General features: G+C 40.1%; 1 protein-coding gene across 9 annotated transcripts in view; it reads left to right on the top strand.

Annotated features, from left to right (window-relative positions):
* Positions 1 to 17867, top strand: part of LOC100741644 (cardioacceleratory peptide receptor) — a 39877-nt gene that overhangs the window by 634 nt on the left and 21376 nt on the right. For 3 of the 9 annotated variants that reach the window (XM_024371691.1, XM_024371690.1, XM_024371686.1), the window contains exon 2: positions 3377 to 3989. In XM_024371691.1, the coding sequence (XP_024227459.1) occupies positions 3828 to 3989 (162 nt within the window). In that variant the 5' untranslated portion in view covers positions 3377 to 3827. The remainder of the gene's footprint in view (positions 1 to 3376; positions 3990 to 17867) is intronic. The other 6 variants (XM_024371689.1, XM_024371687.1, XM_024371688.1 and 3 more) reach the window with 3 other exon arrangements.

Genomic DNA, 17867 nt, shown 5'->3' with positions numbered 1-17867 from the left:
ATCCGTCGAGATTGAAAAGTCAATCACATCCATGTAACTCGATGCGCATTATTTTTCTTCTGCGAATCTTCCATGTGAAGCTGATACAAATACCAAGGCGGGGGTAGTTCTTTCATCGCGATGATCAGATAGATACTCGGCATCGTTTGAATCGGAATTTAGTCCAGATTAAATGAAATTGGCAGCTGACTTTCATTCAGAAATACAAAGTTGCGAGTCCTATTTTCGATCGAAGTATTCGACGACCGAAATCTTGGAAATAGCGTCGATGCGAATTAATTTTCTCAACGAGGATCTTTCGTACGTTTAGATTTCAAGAGAGAGGCAACCGTGTGTTCCGAATGATGTGTAATGTACCGCTGAGAGGTAACGTCCATAATATTTCTTTCGCGACAGACCCGATCGACGAGCACAAAAGTAAAAGAACGTAACCTGTTGCGGAATGGATTGCCAACACGCCGTCGTTGTTTGCAAGTACGATACCGTGCATGTAGGATTCTCAAGCGCGAATGTTTTTTAAGTTGCTTAAAGAAAAGGGAAACAATTGGGAAATAATTCGAGGACGAAGAAGAGTATTGATCGATCAAACAAGGATCAGCCATTTATCAATCGGGCTATTTCATTTCAGCATTTGGGGACAAATGCTTTTTGCTGCAAATAGAACTTTTATTCGTCGATTATTTCACCGTTTCTTAGCGTAAAAAAAAAAAAGAAAAGACGGAACTAAGAATATCGTGACTCCGTAAAAGCACCAAATTTATTCTGGGTTCGTTCTGAAAATTTAGCAATGACATATGAGGGTAAATTCGATAATGAGCGAATGTGACCGATCGGACACCGATTCCTTGCAGATAATAACGGATTCGATGAGACGAAATGTCATTCATATCTGGATGCTTAATTACAAAAAGGAAGGAGGAAAAATGCTAAAATAAGACTGAAAAAATAAAGGCCTCGTTGAAATATTTTATTTCCATCGAATTTATCGCTCGATTTGATTTGTTTCCTCCATTGCCAGACTTTCGGACACGCGGTTCGATGACGTAAATGAAGAAGAATAAATGAAATTTTTTAATAAACTCGCCACAATGTCGTATCTGTTTTTTTTTTTTTTTTTTTTTTTTTTTTTTTTTTTTTTTGCCACATCCGAATTCGAAACGTCCGTGCAAACGAGAAAATATATACGATATGTAGATCGAGCAGCGTCGCTCGTAATTGCGAAAAAATAGACATTCAATTTATAGTGTGCCGCTGCTTTGTAAAAATATTACGAATATCGAATATTTTGATGGAAACAAAGAGGGCAGAAATATCAACGACCACTGAATACAGTTGTATAAAAATTGGAACAACCATTGAAAAGAGTACCTCCGTTTTGTTACCAATAATGAACAGTAAATTAATGAAACTGTTCTATTTTTAATTTATCGTAGTTTTTCGAGTATCTCGAGAGCGTCCGAAAGTCTAATTTTGTACGGTGATATAGGAGCATCGGCAAACATTTTTTTTTTTTTTTTTTTTTTTGTTTCGTTCACATCCGTAATTGCGAATCGTGCAATCGGACTTTTTTCAATTAGTTTCGCTACGATACCTACTGTTTGTTTTTCTTGTTTGTTTATGGGATTGCCTATGGTATGTCATATCGATCTTTGCAGTTGTGAGATTATTTCTAGTGGAAAATTGATTACACTTCGAAGATCAAAGTTGTCGGAAGTTTAGTCTGTAATCTTTGTCACTTCCTTAATAGGAATTCTAATGAAGATACTCCTGTTCGTCCTTGAACACTCGTATTTCGGGAAAATGTTCATATTCATAAGAGAGATATAGCTGTCAAGGAAATCATTCGTCGAATGTTTGCGTTCATGAATATCGTCGTAATTACAGTCGAAGTGAAAAGCTTCGCAATAGAATAACCAGGTTCGTAAAGAAAAAAAAAATTAATTTCAAAGATAATTATTTTACTTTTTGGTTCGGTTTCGTTTTAACGTTTAATAATTTTGCTATTCGTTGTATAGCTTCGAGTAAAATGTCAATGGGCGTGTAAAAAGAGATCAACAACGAATACTTCAAAAGTTTTCAACCAACATCGCCCACACGCAGAAACAAATAGACACATTATTTAATTGGATGAAATGTCGACGCTAACCAGGTTCGAATTTTATATCTTCGTTAACTTTCATGTTGACCGAACAAAAGCAGACAGAGTATAAACTACTAAATATCGCGACGAGGAGAATTTTGCAATGTGTAGTCTAGTTTTGGTATAGACAGATTTAAGTAGATTGCATTTAGAATAAAAGATTGTCCCCTGAATATCATCGAGAGCGCGTGTTAATCTACCTTCACACGGTCACTCCGAGGATATGGCGATTAAGGGGCGGTCGCTCCATCAGAATATACAAAGATACTCTTTTATAACAAACCTTGCTCTCTGCCAGGATAATTCTTTTACGGATAAGCTGGCGATGAATTTGAGTAAAAGTGACCGTGAAATCGCAGTAGCCCAAGAAGCGGGATTCTTACGCTCGAGTACGTTCAAATGGAACATGGTTGCTCAGATTTGTTCATTCGTCGGCCTCCAAAGAGCATCCTCTAGTTCTATCGCATCATCGTCCGATTCCACGGCTACTTACGACCCTTTCTTCTATCGGCCGCTTCTCAAAGCTCGCAGAAAGATCGCTCGAGACGCAACTGGCATAACGAAATGCTTCCACGTAAGAAGAAAACGTTACTTCTAACGGGGCAGCTTCTTCTTCCGCATATTTTGATTTTTAAGGTTCGCATTTGCAACCGGTCACGTTGCGACCCTTCGCAATGATTTACGATCTCGGTATCATCACAGTAATACATCACGTATTTTATCCACGATCCAACCGAGTTTCAAGTTCCTTATCTTCGTCTCAGACAGTAGCAATATCAATTAACAGAGTCCCGAACGAGAGAGATTCGATACGAACGTTTGATCGTTCGACGGATACGATATGTCATTAGGAAAAGAATCGATCGTCCTCTTTCATTTCCTTGGAATTCTCATTCCAGTCCCTCTCTGTAGAAACGCAAAGGTATTCTAATGCTTCTAATTTGTACGGCTTTAGACGAGTAGAACGGTATTTTATTATTTGCATCGAATCCTCATCCAGACGAATTTCAACGATACGCTCGTTCCGTCGCGTATCGTCGTAACGATAGACTAGGTTTGCAAAGCTTGTATTATCACTTACCGAGTGGCCACGTTCTCCACGTACGTATCTCATTTCTCTTCTTCCCGAGAGACCTTTTTACGATCGCCTCGAAAGTTGCTGAAACAAGAAAGCGATCGATACGATTACATTCTTGTCCGTACTTATCTTGTTTTTTTGCATGGCGATTCGTGCAGACGAACTTCTGCGATCGAAGGCACGACCGATGCCATTGAGTCGAGTACTTTTCTCTTTAATCGAGCCGGAAAACAGTGTCGCTTCGTTTCGAACGGACAAACAAAGTATCGAACGAACAAGTTACCCCGAGCAGAATCCCTTCGAACGCTTCTTTCGTTATTCGTGCAGATATATTCAGCAGGCGACCGTATTGAGAAGAATGCGCGAGAATCACGTTGTATCGTAATTGAAAATCCAGTGGACGAGATAGAAATCGTTCGGACGTAAGCGAAAGAGGGAAATCGGTCGCGTAACGGCGGACGGGCAACGAGATGAAGTCATCGGACGCTTAGCCAGAGATCGGCTGGAAGCCATGAATTTTTCGTTGCGGTTTCATCGAGTAAAAACTTGAATCGCGAATAAAATCGCGGTGAAGAGGAACAGCACGATCGCAAAGCGTTCGCGAACGACATGTCCGAGGAAGAAACGGCAGAACGGGCCGATCGTAATAAAACGTTCGAGATAGACAGACCAATTCAGGGGAATCGTACGGGGGACCTGCCGGAATTCTTCAACGTCACTCCACTCGATGTCAACGCGACGAACGAGATCGACTCATTCTACTTCTACGAGGTGAGCTAAAGAAAACACGGCTGCCCCTATAAATATATTCTTCCGTCGAAGAGAAACGCTTTAAAACGCAGAGACGGCTAATCGACTAAGAGGTCGTAAGTAGAGCTCTTGATGGAAGAGCGTCGATTTTAAACGCTATTTCTCTGTTCTCGGCCTGATTCCAGCGATTGTTACTTACCTGTAACAGTACAGATATAATTGGTCGAAGCTGCGAACGATCCGCTGGCAAACAAACGGTCAGCTGTGTTTGAAACGCGTTAAAAGCTTCGGCTCTCTATTGACTAACTAAACCGAATAGATTCGCATGGACTGCGATTTAGCTTTGATTCAAACATCTACCTGGCCCACCGTAGAACTATGACCGACATTCCACTGTTGTCCCTCGAACCGATTACAAACACGGAGTTTGCCCGATCGTCTAAGTAACAGATGTATCAGATCGTCGTAACACGTGGTAGATAAATGCTCGTTAATTAGCTGGAAATTAGTTAATCGAGCAGTAATGTAATGTAATTGGATTTCAATCTTCTTGTTTCTTAGTACAAATTAATTCGTTTGAACAATTTGATCTTTCATACTACGTATGTATGTTTCTGCGTTACGATTAAATTAATGAAACAGCGATTATGAAATTACAAAATGGAGAAAGGTAAATGAGACGGCGAATAAGAGAGAGGTTCCACTTAAATGTCACTTGCCACGCGAACTTGGACGGTAGAGAGGTTCTTTGAAAACATGGTAATTTCATGGAAACCGTAGCAAAGATGTAGCGAACAGCCTATTAGATTCGTCGTTCCGCTTCCCGTGTCTCTTCGATCGTCTCGTATATATAACTTTTTCATCCATGATGTTTCAATGGATATTCCGTGAAGACTCAAAATACATAGAAGAGTCGTTGCTGTTATTCGACCGTAAAGCGGAAACCTTTGAAATTCCACGTGTTTATCGTGGAATATGAATTTCTTTCATCTGGATTTGTATTTTCATTCGAATACAAATCCTATCGGTGGCGCCGTTGTCAGTAAACGAACGATGGTCGTTTGTGGTTAAATTTCGAACGAATAAAAGCAAAAGTGTTCAGCATCTGGAATTTAAAAACGTTGTTTTTGCGCTGGACAAAAGTAAAAGTTATTTATACGATTATGTTAGCTTAAAAAACAAATGGGACACTGCGGGAGAAAGTGGACTGAAAAAGCCATAATAAATTTATTCGTTAATAACGTTAACATTAAGTAACATTAATTTATTCTAGTAAATCATATTAATCGTATAAAATCAATTTCTTTTTCGAACCACAAACGAAACCAATCTATTTGACATATTTTGCTAAATTACTTAATTATTTATGGAGAATTGGAGTTAGTCCAATTTTGCTTTTTTCCACTTGGATTCGATTAGCACCTAATCGCAGCTTATCCGAGAATCCGTGAAAATATAAGTGATATCGGAGCAATGAATAGCGAGAGTATTTACGTTTTCGTAACAGTGCATTTACGTGTCTCGAGGGACACGTGGACGCAACGTTCGGCAATTTCTCAAATGATGAAGTGACGTAATGTACTTCCCACTGTAACCGGGTCATTTGAAACGAAGGTAGTCGATTTCTACCTTTGCCCGTCAATTAGCGGAGCGGATGCAATTACACGCGAGTAAATTTGGAGACGAAGATAAACGTTAAAAGAATGGAAAGCAGCTCGGTCACGGTTGCTAACTAAGAACTACGTATACTTTAACGCGGAAAAAGCTATTTCATATACGCGTGTGCATATATAAAGCTTCCTTTGTATCGTGGTTAACGCAAAGAAAGATAAAAATCGTAACATCGAGAGCAAAAGTAACTTTTCGCTGCAACGTCGAAACGTTAATCCGATCGGTCATCGTTTCAACTTTTAAATATCGAACTTTTAAATACTAAAAAAAGAAATTATTTATATATTATTCCTTTGCACATTTGCATTTTCAACGAGCTTCCTGTCATCGACAAGTGGCCATCACGCCTGCGAGATTTAATTGCCGCTTACGTCCGTTCGTTTCGATAAACGTTGCCGATACTTTTTATTCCGCAAATCGACTGAAACGATTTTTATTCGGGACCGAAGTCGAATGGAGCCATCGTCTACTCGCAAAAAGATCGTATCGGAACGTTGTCATATCGTAGCACGGCTCTTTCATTTATTATTCCGTCATCGAGTTTAGGAGTTGCTACGACAGAGGCAAAGTTTAGAGGATAACCGTGCAAGACGCTTATTTACGGTGCTCCTCGTAGGAACATAATGGAAAACCGTGATAACGTGGAATACGTGTTTTTCTTTCATCCCGCGGTGTTTCTTTCGTTTCATCGCGATCTCTGACGACATAAATCTTCCCCCGAAGATCTTTCGTCGCTAAGGATAAAGAAGCGATATATCTTCGTGCCGCGAGCTGCAAATTTGCATCTGTACAAATATAAGCGTACGATATATTCGTTACGTAAAAACCAAACGCGCGTATATCCAACTACGATTCCGACCAGAAACATTTTCACGGTATTTTTGGTAACTATTACAATAATTTCTTGAATGAAATTCTCGGTCGGCTGGAAATTTACGAACCGACAAAATGCCGCTGTCCGCAGATAATTGCGATTCCACTATTCGGAAGTCGTATTTCTCTAGGCTCTATTCCCGGCTAAATTTCGAAAGAGAATCGACGCATATTAAATTTCATGGAGCACCGTACGGCACGTAAGAGGGTTGTCAGCCAGCTAGCCAAAACACGACGAAACGTCGACGATCGAATTAAAACGGGCGCCTGTCCGATCTCTGCGTTAATTCGTCAGTGCCGAGCCTACCTCCGACCTCTTGTCACCTGTTCTGTTTCTACTCGTTTCCTTGACACGTGTCTCACGCCCGCCTAAAAAATCGCACGCGAGCCGTTTACTTCCTGAACGAACGCCACTCAAACGAACTAACGATTTTCGTTGCACGCGTAAGGACATGCGACGAAACGACCAACCCGGACGATTCTTATTGGGTCTCGTAAATCGCTACAAGATGTTACAGGAGACATGTGACGCAGCGTGGGAGTACGTTCCACAGATCAACGCGAGGGAAATTAAGTAGATTGATCTATCGTTACCCGACGGATCTTTTTAAACACGTTCGCTGCCAGCGGACGAAAATTTTCGGGAGAAGAGTCAACCAGAAACATACAGCGTTTTTATCACGACGTTACTTTTTGCCGAGTACCTCGTTGGTTTGTTTGATCCTCGAAACGAGCTCCGTTTTCAACGTTTGTCAAACTTCCGTCGCTCTAAACGATAAAAAGGATAGGTTTGAGGAAGCAGCAAAGCGAAATCGTCGCAGCAAAGTACATACGCTCGATATCAGTCTCATCCAAAGCTTTTTATATTTGCACGATCCTGGGAGAAAAAAGGAGGAAAATTTAATCGTTTATCTTTCTCGGAAGAGTCGATGGAAACAGAACTCGTATCCGACAAATTCCTCGTTTGCAAACAAAGTCTTATCGACTGTTTCGACGGAGAAGAGGGACGCGGCGCGTGTATCTCGATCGTTAGTCCCTTGGGACGCGTCGATCAATTTAAAAGCGTCGGTATTCGGTGTCCGCGCGGTGATTTCCTGGCTGTTTGCGATCTCGTCCCGTCACCTACCCGCTTCTTGCCTCCTTTCCGCGAACGTGCAGGGCTAACCGATGCGAGTCGCGCGACCGCTTTGTAAAAGCATCGCCTCGACGAGTTGCCTCGTTTCGCACCACCGACTGGCCGTTGATTGCAGAAACCCCGCCACATGGGAACTCGCTTATTTTTACTAGGAATGCGCGTTCGCGGTAAAAGAGAGGACGAAAGAATCAAAGAAGGTGGGAGAAGGAACGAGGGAGGAAGGGGGTCATTGACGCGATGCTGGAAACGGACGGGCGATAAAATTAAGCTCGCAACACGATTCCGCAAAAGACGTGGAAAATTCTTGATCCATCTGTCGCTTCTAGTCGAACGTCTTCCTATTGTTTCCTATTTGTCGTATCCTCGTCTTTTGTACGTGCATATGAGTTGTAATCGAAACGAAAACGCTATCCGAGGCGTTATCAAATCGAGGATGACTAATCTCGTCGTTGGGGAAACGGGCGTTGAAAAATGACTCTTCGATAAAGGAGGAAACGGAAAAGACGGAATTACATAGCGCGAGAGAACGGACGGACGTAGAATCGTAGAAACACATAGTTAAATCCTTGAATCGTTCGATGTTGAGGAACGTTGTGTCGTCGAATCGTTGATATAAGTTGGTTTGTTTAGTCAGCAGTTGTTGACCAGTGGTTTTTATTCAAATACTATCTTTGGGAACGAGATATATGAACAGTTCAGAGACTGCGTCGAAATTCCATTTATCTCGAGTCTCCATTCATCGAAATGGTAATCTTGAATGTGACGACACATTGCTATTATGAAAATATAATTTAGAGAATTCCGAATTATATGAACACCAATTATATACAGAGCGTACACACAAATCGCAAATATGGAATAAAATGTTTTCATACGACGCTCGGTTTCTGAAAAAATCGAGTTCGCAAATTCATGACGTATACTTTAACTTGGTTAAATACCGACGAGATAGCGTACGAGTTAACAGGCGGTTATTATACATGCGAAAATAAGCAAAAAATTCGTTTCAGGTTTCGTTTTCAAGAAGATAAAGTTTAAATATGTTTAATTACGAGCTGGTCTGGTATACGTTTTCAAATTTATTTTTCTCGAAAAGCACGAAGCTTCTTACGAAAGAATTTTATTGTGCGTTTTTCACTTATTTTCGAACGTAGATCAACCCTCTGTCGATTATTTACTCTTGTTCGCGTCGAAATTAACCAGGTTAAAGTATATTTGTCAAATCCTCAAAATCGATTGTCTCGAAAACGAAGCTTCGGATGAAGAAACATGAATTTTTTCACATTTTTTCACCACCTTGTATAGTTATAAACTGTTAACAGCAGGTAGTTTATAAATTGTTTGCCCTCCATCAGATTCAACTAAATGAAATTGCATTATATGTATTGTACGTATTGTACGTATGTGGAACGATATTTCGAACGATTTATCATCTTCTTAGAAATGCCAAATGATGGAAATATCTTTTTTCTTTTGCTATACTTTCGCGTGAGTCGTTTATGTAAAAGGTCTTTACAACTGGAAATAGTAGAATCGTGTTATTTCGCTATTGAACCTACCTGCTGAGTTTGGTCTCTTTCCGCCTCTCACCATTAACTGGAATTTAAAGCTTGTTCCGAGTACGGACGCAATTACCGTAGCCCCCAATTTTTGCCAGTTGATTACGCACAAAACAACCAGTCTTTCGTAAAATACTGTTCCTTTCCTAAAATATTGTGCAAGATGAACAGCCCTTGCGCACGATTATGACCGAATTATATTACCACACAGTCATGAACATCATAGCAAGGAAATTTGTAAGAAAAGCGATACGCAGCGTAGCTGGAAGGAACTTACGAAACTGACGATTCGAAATTTCTGTTCTCGCAAATTATAAATCGTAGCTGCGATATTGGCCACGAAACAAAACTTTTTCGTCTTCCATTTTTTACGATCCGGCCGCCAATTTATTTCGCTGACTGTGAAATCAATCGTCCGGGGGCTTCGACGCTTCAGTTTTACCAACGACGCGATTCGCCGACTTTTCTTTACGTTTAAGCGTACGACTTATACTCTAAAAGTATCTAAAGAGTTCTAAAAAGTATCTAAAAAGTATTTAAAAAGTATCTAAATTAGTTTGAACATCGCCATCCGACGAAGACAGAGCGGATACGGTAATTCGATGAGAAAATTTATATACGGAAGAGACAGAGTTAGGTGCCAATCCAAAATATTCGTATTTTCGTGAACTTTGCCAAATGGATGATAAATCGGATCCTAAACGGATATTCCTCTCGTCTAGCAAATGCTCGACGAGTATACTCGACGTATTACGAATCTTTACGCGTCTTGGTACGTTTTTATGCATTTTATGTAGGTTTTAAGACATCGATAAGAATGGAAACTTGGTGGCCGAGTCTGGCCACCGGAGTAAAGTCGAACCAGGCGACCACTGTTCGATCGACGATAAAATTACTAGGTAAACATTTACGAGTCATGAAAGTTATACGGGCACGATGATGTACATATTAGGGCGGGAACTTTCTTAATTAAATGCAACTCCAACAGAACGTGGTAAATACATTGTTTCCCTAGTTGAATTGTTGGTCCACCAACAACGTGCCAACATTTTCAATAAACATCCTACGTTTGCGTTCGACAAATATTGTTCGTGTTTTTAGATAATAGCAACATAGGCAGACGATTCACAACGTAGGTGATTCACATTGTTATAAAAATCTCGTAATGAGGCTGAATAGGAGTTGTGTGCTTTTATGTACAAAAGTATATAGAATTAGACCGAATATTCTAGGCTAACGAATTGGCAACGAACCGACATACTTTTATGGAAGCTTGGAGCATTTCGTAGGTTCCAGGCTAAATTTTTGCGTGAACGATAAGTCCACTGCTCGAAAAACGTTATTCTACGTAACGAAGATGCGTAATAGAAGATACGAAACATCGTTCCATACAACGAAAATGAGAAGTGGAAGACAAAAAACGAAGTCATCGAGGAGAAGAATATCGACGCGTTTGACACGTCGTGAAAAAGATATGATTCGGCCGCTATCGATAAGAGAAGATTGCAAAAGTATCTAATAAAGTTGCGATGCATTATAACCATGGAAACACAGAGACCCGAAGTTGTTTTTACGGGTTTAGACCACGTCTGGATATTCTGGTGATCCCGAAGATAGAAGACTACGATGGAGTTGTTTACGATCGCCGGGAGAAAACTTGGAGGATCGCAGTGCCGCTTAAGACGCAGGGGAAAAAGGAAGACACGGCTTTCATCTACGCCCTAAGCCATATATTTTCCTTCGCGCTATCTATTCCTTATCAGCTAGTTCGATTATTTGATAGCGGAATCGCGTTGCTCTAACTTCGCCCAGTTAATTCGCTAAGGAATTGTTTCGATCACTTTTTATTTCTATTTTCATCCAAGGTAGCTTCGAACATAAAATTTTATAAATAGACGAATAGGATAAATGACGTATCGATTATCCGCGAGCAAAATGCTCGAATTTTATTACTATTTGTACGTGGCTACGTTGTTCAAGGACTGACGTGGATCCGTAATATTCTTCAATTATTGTCTTTTTTACGCCGATAATAGTCATTGGCGGTCAAACTACTTTTCGTAGGAAACAAACTCATTCGTTACCGTGACGGCTAACTAATAACACGTGCACGAATTACCGATAACACGGACGTTTATCATTTACAAAAGCATATTTTCTTACTCGGCTGTCCACGGTGCACTCGCTACATGCGCGCATTATTTTTAATACGACGACTAGAAGTCTAATTTTATGTGCCTCGACGCTCGCCTTCGCATTCGCACTGAATTTAAATATCGTAAATATCGCGTTATGTGGCCGTTCTTCTTCCTACGTTTGATCTTTATCAAAGAAAAAAGAATTCGTTATATATCGTCGTATGCAATAGACTTAAGTGAATTGGCATAATTTTCAAAAACGAGCAACGGAAGAAAAACAAATAGAAGACGCAGCTTTATTAACGTGCGTTTTGCGCAACGCACGCACAAACTTACGTTTCTCTGTTTATTTTTAAGAAACTTAATGACGCGTCGCCTTTCGTGCATTTCGCACAAGTACATATATTCTATTGTTTACCGTTTTATTGTTCGAGTAGATTGTTTTTCCTCTGAACGATTTAGCGAACTAAACGGCATAGTTTACGACGCTTTTTAAATCCTAGCGTGATTTTACTACGAAAAATATGCATTCACGTTTACACGGCGAATTGTGCTGAATCCATAGGAAGGGTAATTTATCGATATATATTCATTTTCGATCGATGGCACGGAAATTTATTATCGTGGCATTTCGTCAAGCGTGATTATGCGTGATCGCATCGTTCGCTCCCTACTTCTTCGGTAGCATCGATATTCAGAGAAGTCGAGACCTATCGTTTATGGATTGAAACGCGCGCGAGTAACATAAAACGAATGACACTACAGCTGAAATGGAGCACGAATTTCGAATAAACACTTGAACGACTGTTATATATCATTTTACGGTTTATTTTACAGTTTTGTCGTCTCGTATCGAATAAAGACGATTACAGCTTCATATACGATGACTCGCGAAAATATCTAGAGATATAACAGAACATTTTTATGTATTTATCATTCGCGTTATACGAAATTATTCATTCACTCTGTAATAAGACGCGATCGTCGTGATTGTATTGTTCAAATTTTCAACGAATCTGGATATCGTATATGGAAATATATAGAAGTTGCAACGTGTTTAATACTTCGAAAGATCATCAAAGAATCTGAACATGATCGATCGTTCGCAATATTGGAAAATCACGATATTTGATGGAACCATCTTTAGCACAGATTACACGTTTAAAATCATTATTCGTGTCTATGTATGAATTCTTTGTTACGTGTATATTCGCGATAAATATTCTGTAATCTACGTGCAATCGTATCTCTCTATATCAATTATAAACAAATGTATACAATTTGAAATTCATATCGTATCATATTTTATATTTTACCAATACGACGATGATAGAGACATCTGTTATTACAGCGTTAATAAAATTTCATAAGGTTTCGTATAAAATATATAATATATTCGTGAAACATTTGTATAAATGTTTAAACATTATAGTTCGGCGAACGACTGTAGAAACTATTCGTGCCTGATTGCTTTCTGCAGTTTCTTGGAAATACTTGAATTCCGTCTTCGAATCATATTCGATTTGCGTCGAATGTTGTTCGTTTCGCGATGTCCGAAGATCAAACGGATCGAGGTAACGCGAATCGTAAGTCAAGGGTAATGCGAGTTAATCTGGTCGCGATAAATGCTTCGGTTGGGCAGACGATGGCGATAAAATTAATTACACGGTCGCTCAGAGGACTTGGTGATTTTGCGGACGGAAATTAATGGTTTCTCGCTGGCCGCTAAACCACCCTGTAATCTACGTCTAAACTTACGAGTTCGGTAGCGGTCGTTGGACGAACGTGTCACAAATTCAATTGGCTCGTTATCGAATTACCAACGGCCCAATTTCCTTCGTGTTTTTCTTCGAGTCAAACGTCTTGCAGTTATCTCGGCTATGCACGGGGTACAATTTTAAAACTCGAAGCCCTTGTATTAAAACCGTAAATCTGATTTTTAATCCATGTTTTAATAGCGCACACTTTCAGATTGCAAATTCATCCCATACATCCTTTCTTTATGCATACATGTATATACATGTGTTAATTTTTTACGTGTATTTTATCGCGATATTTTACTTCTGGATTCGCTCTATTTACGTACGTTGGGTTCGCTTTGTTCCGCCCACCTGGATAATACAATTTCAAATTCTTTCAGTTAGCCTTTAGAATCGTTATTAAAACGGTATCTCTCTCTTTTCAAAAATTTCCTATCGAATCCTGCCGGAACGTAGCGACAACCACGTGTTGCTATTGATGTCTATCGATTCTGGCAGCGACTAAAGCACCAACGTATCGTCGAATGCGTATCAATGACGCATGATGATAATTGTTTCGTCGCGCGTGAGAAATTGTCACACGATCATGAAACGGAGTAATACATTTGTCCACGGCTTGAACAAATAATTTTAGCGATAAACTTTAACGAGACTGTCTCCGAAAAGAAACGAATAATTTTCGTTCGCCGCTATTGTAAATTTATATAACAGAAAGAAACGAGAGTCTCAACGACAGATAATAATACAGTACGTGACAATCTTGTCCAAGATACGAAAATTTCAGCTTGTTTACTAGACGAAAAAGAATCACGATGCGACGTTGGCCTTTCCTTGAATCTTCGGAGAAAATAATAGTGTTCGCGTTGGTCAATCAATTTACTTTAGGAATTCTGTCATCTTTGCTTCGCGAAAGATCGGATCAAGCTGTTCATGTCGACAACGTGGGCATTTCCAATGTTTTAGCAGATCGTTCTTCGAAAGTGCTACGCCATCGAGATGATCGTCGTTCGATATTTCCGAAACTTGAAATTATCCGAAAAAAGTCACACGAGTAACTGACAACGAAACTCCAGCTAATTCGTAGTTTAGTCTGCCAAATGTAATGGATCAGGCTTATTTAAAATTTCAATTTAAACGCAGACGTTGATTTTAAGCGTCGTGGCACGTTCAAATCGAACGGATACGTTTAAGTAGAAAATCGTCAGCCACGTTTTACCGGAGATAGACAGACATACCGGAACAGTCATTGAATCGACGCGTTTTGAACGATCGCATCGACGCGGGAAACTTCGACGACTGTGATGTAACAAAAGCGCTATTAACCGACTGCCACTTCGACTAGTCATCGAGAGTCACGTTACGTGACATCCGCGTGTTATGTGGCTATGATTTACAAACGTTCGCTATTCCAACCTACTTGTTAATAATCGTCGTAACTATAATGACGGTTCCATTTTTGGTCAGCGGATATCTTGTGCTCTCGTCATTTCGAAATAATTACTAACGAATTGATAGAACACGTTTCCACAGGACCTTTAAATTAATTGCATATGAAATATGATTTATGAATTCGAATGAATTAATACTGTCAAGAAGAAAGAAAAAAGGAGACATAAATTTGCTTTAGATATGTTCGTAGGGTCTAAAATAATTATTCAAACGATCGGCTACCACGGTTTTTTTTTATATTGATGATCGACGTAAAGTTGCAGGAACGGCGCGATATATATAATATCGAGGCGAACACGCGTAAAATTTCGTTACAATCGAAAATTATTTTACGATATTATTATACGGTAAACAGCGTGGATCGAGCAACGTGTGATTTAATCGAAAATTCGCTGTATTAGTCGGGAGATCTTCAGATTTGACATTATTAAATTCCGTGCTACTTTGAAACTCATTAGCCTCCCTCGGGACAGAACGGTACGAAGCCGGGTAACGTTCCCAGACTGTACACCGAATTTGCCTGGAACGGATCGTCGGTTCGCATTTACTAAAGTGTCGCGACGAACAGAGAATACGTAATACGCGGAACGACGCGTTTCCCGCACCCCGCCCGAGCAATCACTATAATTTTCAGCAAGCCGATCGATGCACGCGCCGTGTAATCTTAACGGCCGACTGATATATGACCGCTACTTTTCTGCAAGGACAGGCTGGAATTTTCAAGATTACAGCATTTCTTATCCTCGTACGTTCAACCCGTCGATGAAGAGAATTCACGGTTGTATCGCAATAACTTAGAGGCGGATTTCGCGAATCCATCGAACAGGTGTAATTTATCCGATTTCCTTGTACATCAAAGTTTAGTCGATAAACGATGGTTAATATCGATTAACGTCTTTAGTAACGACGGTTAAACATTTCTTCAAAGTGGATTTTTCACATTCTAGGAAAATTTCTAAAGTCACATCCTTCTTTTACTTGCAAATCTGCCATTAAACCATTTCCCGGTCTGTACAGCACTTTAAAGTTTGTCTTCTGACGTAAGTAAGACTTTTGGTGGGAATATGTGCGTTGACACCGTAACAGTTTTATTAAATCGATATTCCAGCAGGTCACAAATCCTGTGAAAGTTCTTCGAGGGAATATTACATCCCGAACAGAGGCGGAAGTTGTCTTCCGGTGGAAGGTGAGCCGCTTCACGGGCATCGCGCGTTTTACCCCGTTCCCAGTACAAACGCAAAATTCAATCTTCCCTTTATTGTCTTCGTCTTCTCGGTCCCGGCTTCTTGTTTTACACTTCATCGCGTTTCGATATCTTGTAGTATAAACATTTGTTCGTACGTATTAATAAGGGATGAAATAGCAAGTGAATGCTAGAATACAAACGTCGGTCATTTTGAACGAGAATGTTATTTCTCGTTGAAACACAATATTAATATTATTCGAAGCTTCGTGCAGTGTGCATTTCTATCGTGCGCTTTTGTAACGGATGAGATATTGTTAAAGCGAAGACATTGATATTATATGGACTTGGTGGCAAATTTTTTACGCGTCGCTCCTGTCGTAAATATTCTTTCCTGTTTCTTTCCCATTTATTTTGTTATTCTATTATACGCCGAGTACGTCTACTATTTCTACGAACTAAAAGTAAATCATAGCGTTAAAAAAGACTGCGTTCATTCGTCCGTGTCAGACGCAGATTATTCCTCTCTATTCGAGAAAATAACGGTCGTTCGATGACAAAGTCGTCGAAAGAGATTCTCGCCTATAATAAAGACCCATAGTCGGAAATTACATTTTAAGAGTTTAGTTTCAATTATAACGAAGACTTTATAATGAAATGAAATTAGAATAAGTTTAATAGACTAGACGAGAGTTGAAATTTGATCTTTCCTTTGCCATACCTTTTATGCGTAAATATCAGACGAAGAATTTCTCTAACGATTTCGATTATGAGAAGAGGATAACTTTAAATTGCAACTTATAATTAGCTGGATCGTAGAATCTTGATAATAGCACGTTATCGAACATGGTTCGAGTTCTTGGAATTCGACTATAATAAAATTCATAGACACCTGCACATATGTGGCCAGAAGAAATCGCGAGGAATCCCGTTTGCGATTTATTGCTCCCACAGGGATCGTACGGCATCGATTCGCGCTACTCTTGATCCTTTTTTGATTTCAGCTTGCTTCTCTGCAACGCTTTCGAGATTGCACTTCGCTCTCTCGCTGAATTCAATTATATCGTAAGTTGATTGTTACTTAATACTCGAAGAACACGTTGGTTCCGTCGTTAACGTTTTCGGAAGAAGCGACATATCGTTAACGACGCAGGTTCGATAGTGCCGAGGCGCGATTGTAAATATAATGACCGCAATAATCGTTCGCACAAACCTTCGTTTTTGCGCTAAAGCGTCTTTTATCAGATTCTTTATAGCAGAATGCAAAACTCTTTGTGCTTCGTAGTCGGGGCTTCGGACAAAATCAACGAAATTCCATCGGCTTTTACCTTCCGTCCCGTTAAATCATTGATCGATCGTCACTAGCGTTGTTATAAATCGTTGGCGACACCCGCCGCGCCAAGAATACATCCGAGAAAACGCGAAGGAAAAAGTGGTCCGCTTCGACCTGGAAGCTAAGTAGGGTCGTATTTCTTCGCCACATCTTGGCAAACCCTTTTCGTTAGGAAAGTGCCTACCAGCCCTCGATGCTGTATCACGCTCGTTTCTCCAGCTTTTTGTCCGCCAGTTTCGCTCGATTCGTGACTAAAACCGAGATACCAGGGGCTGCCCGTGCCGGAAAAATTTCCCCGATCTCGATGTATACATCCCTAGACAGATATCTTAAAATACGACGTCCCCTTCTGCCTCGTCGTAGCAGAAACTTCTTTATTTACTTGTTTATCCACGCAGCCTGGACCTTCGACGTGACATTACACCCCCTCTTCGCGGACAGTCATTGATTTTGGATTAATCACGATCGACCGGAACCTATATTCATAAGCGTCCTCCTGGATCTTTCTTGTTACCAAAGTTAGTTGTCTTCGAGTTTCGGATAATCGACGAAGAATCGACCGTGTTACATCGTATTCAAGACGATCGAGGGATCTCTTATTCGACGAGCTCGCTGTCCTGCCAGCCAATTTCTGCTTTTTGAATATTTATATCTGCCAAAATGCCGCATAACGATTCGATAGTTCACGAAGCGATAAAGTCGCGTTATCGTTTTCTTATTACCCCAGATTATATTTTTTTTATGGAGGTAGTTCTTATATGGACCAGCGAATAGTCGATTCTCCGCGACGCCGACGCG

Source organism: Bombus impatiens, unplaced genomic scaffold, assembly GCF_000188095.3.
Source record: "Bombus impatiens unplaced genomic scaffold, BIMP_2.2 scf_1506, whole genome shotgun sequence".
Taxonomy (NCBI): Eukaryota; Metazoa; Arthropoda; class Insecta; order Hymenoptera; family Apidae; genus Bombus; species Bombus impatiens.
The sequence above is the reverse complement of the archived record's forward strand: the minus strand, read 5'-3'. Positions and strand labels throughout refer to the sequence as shown.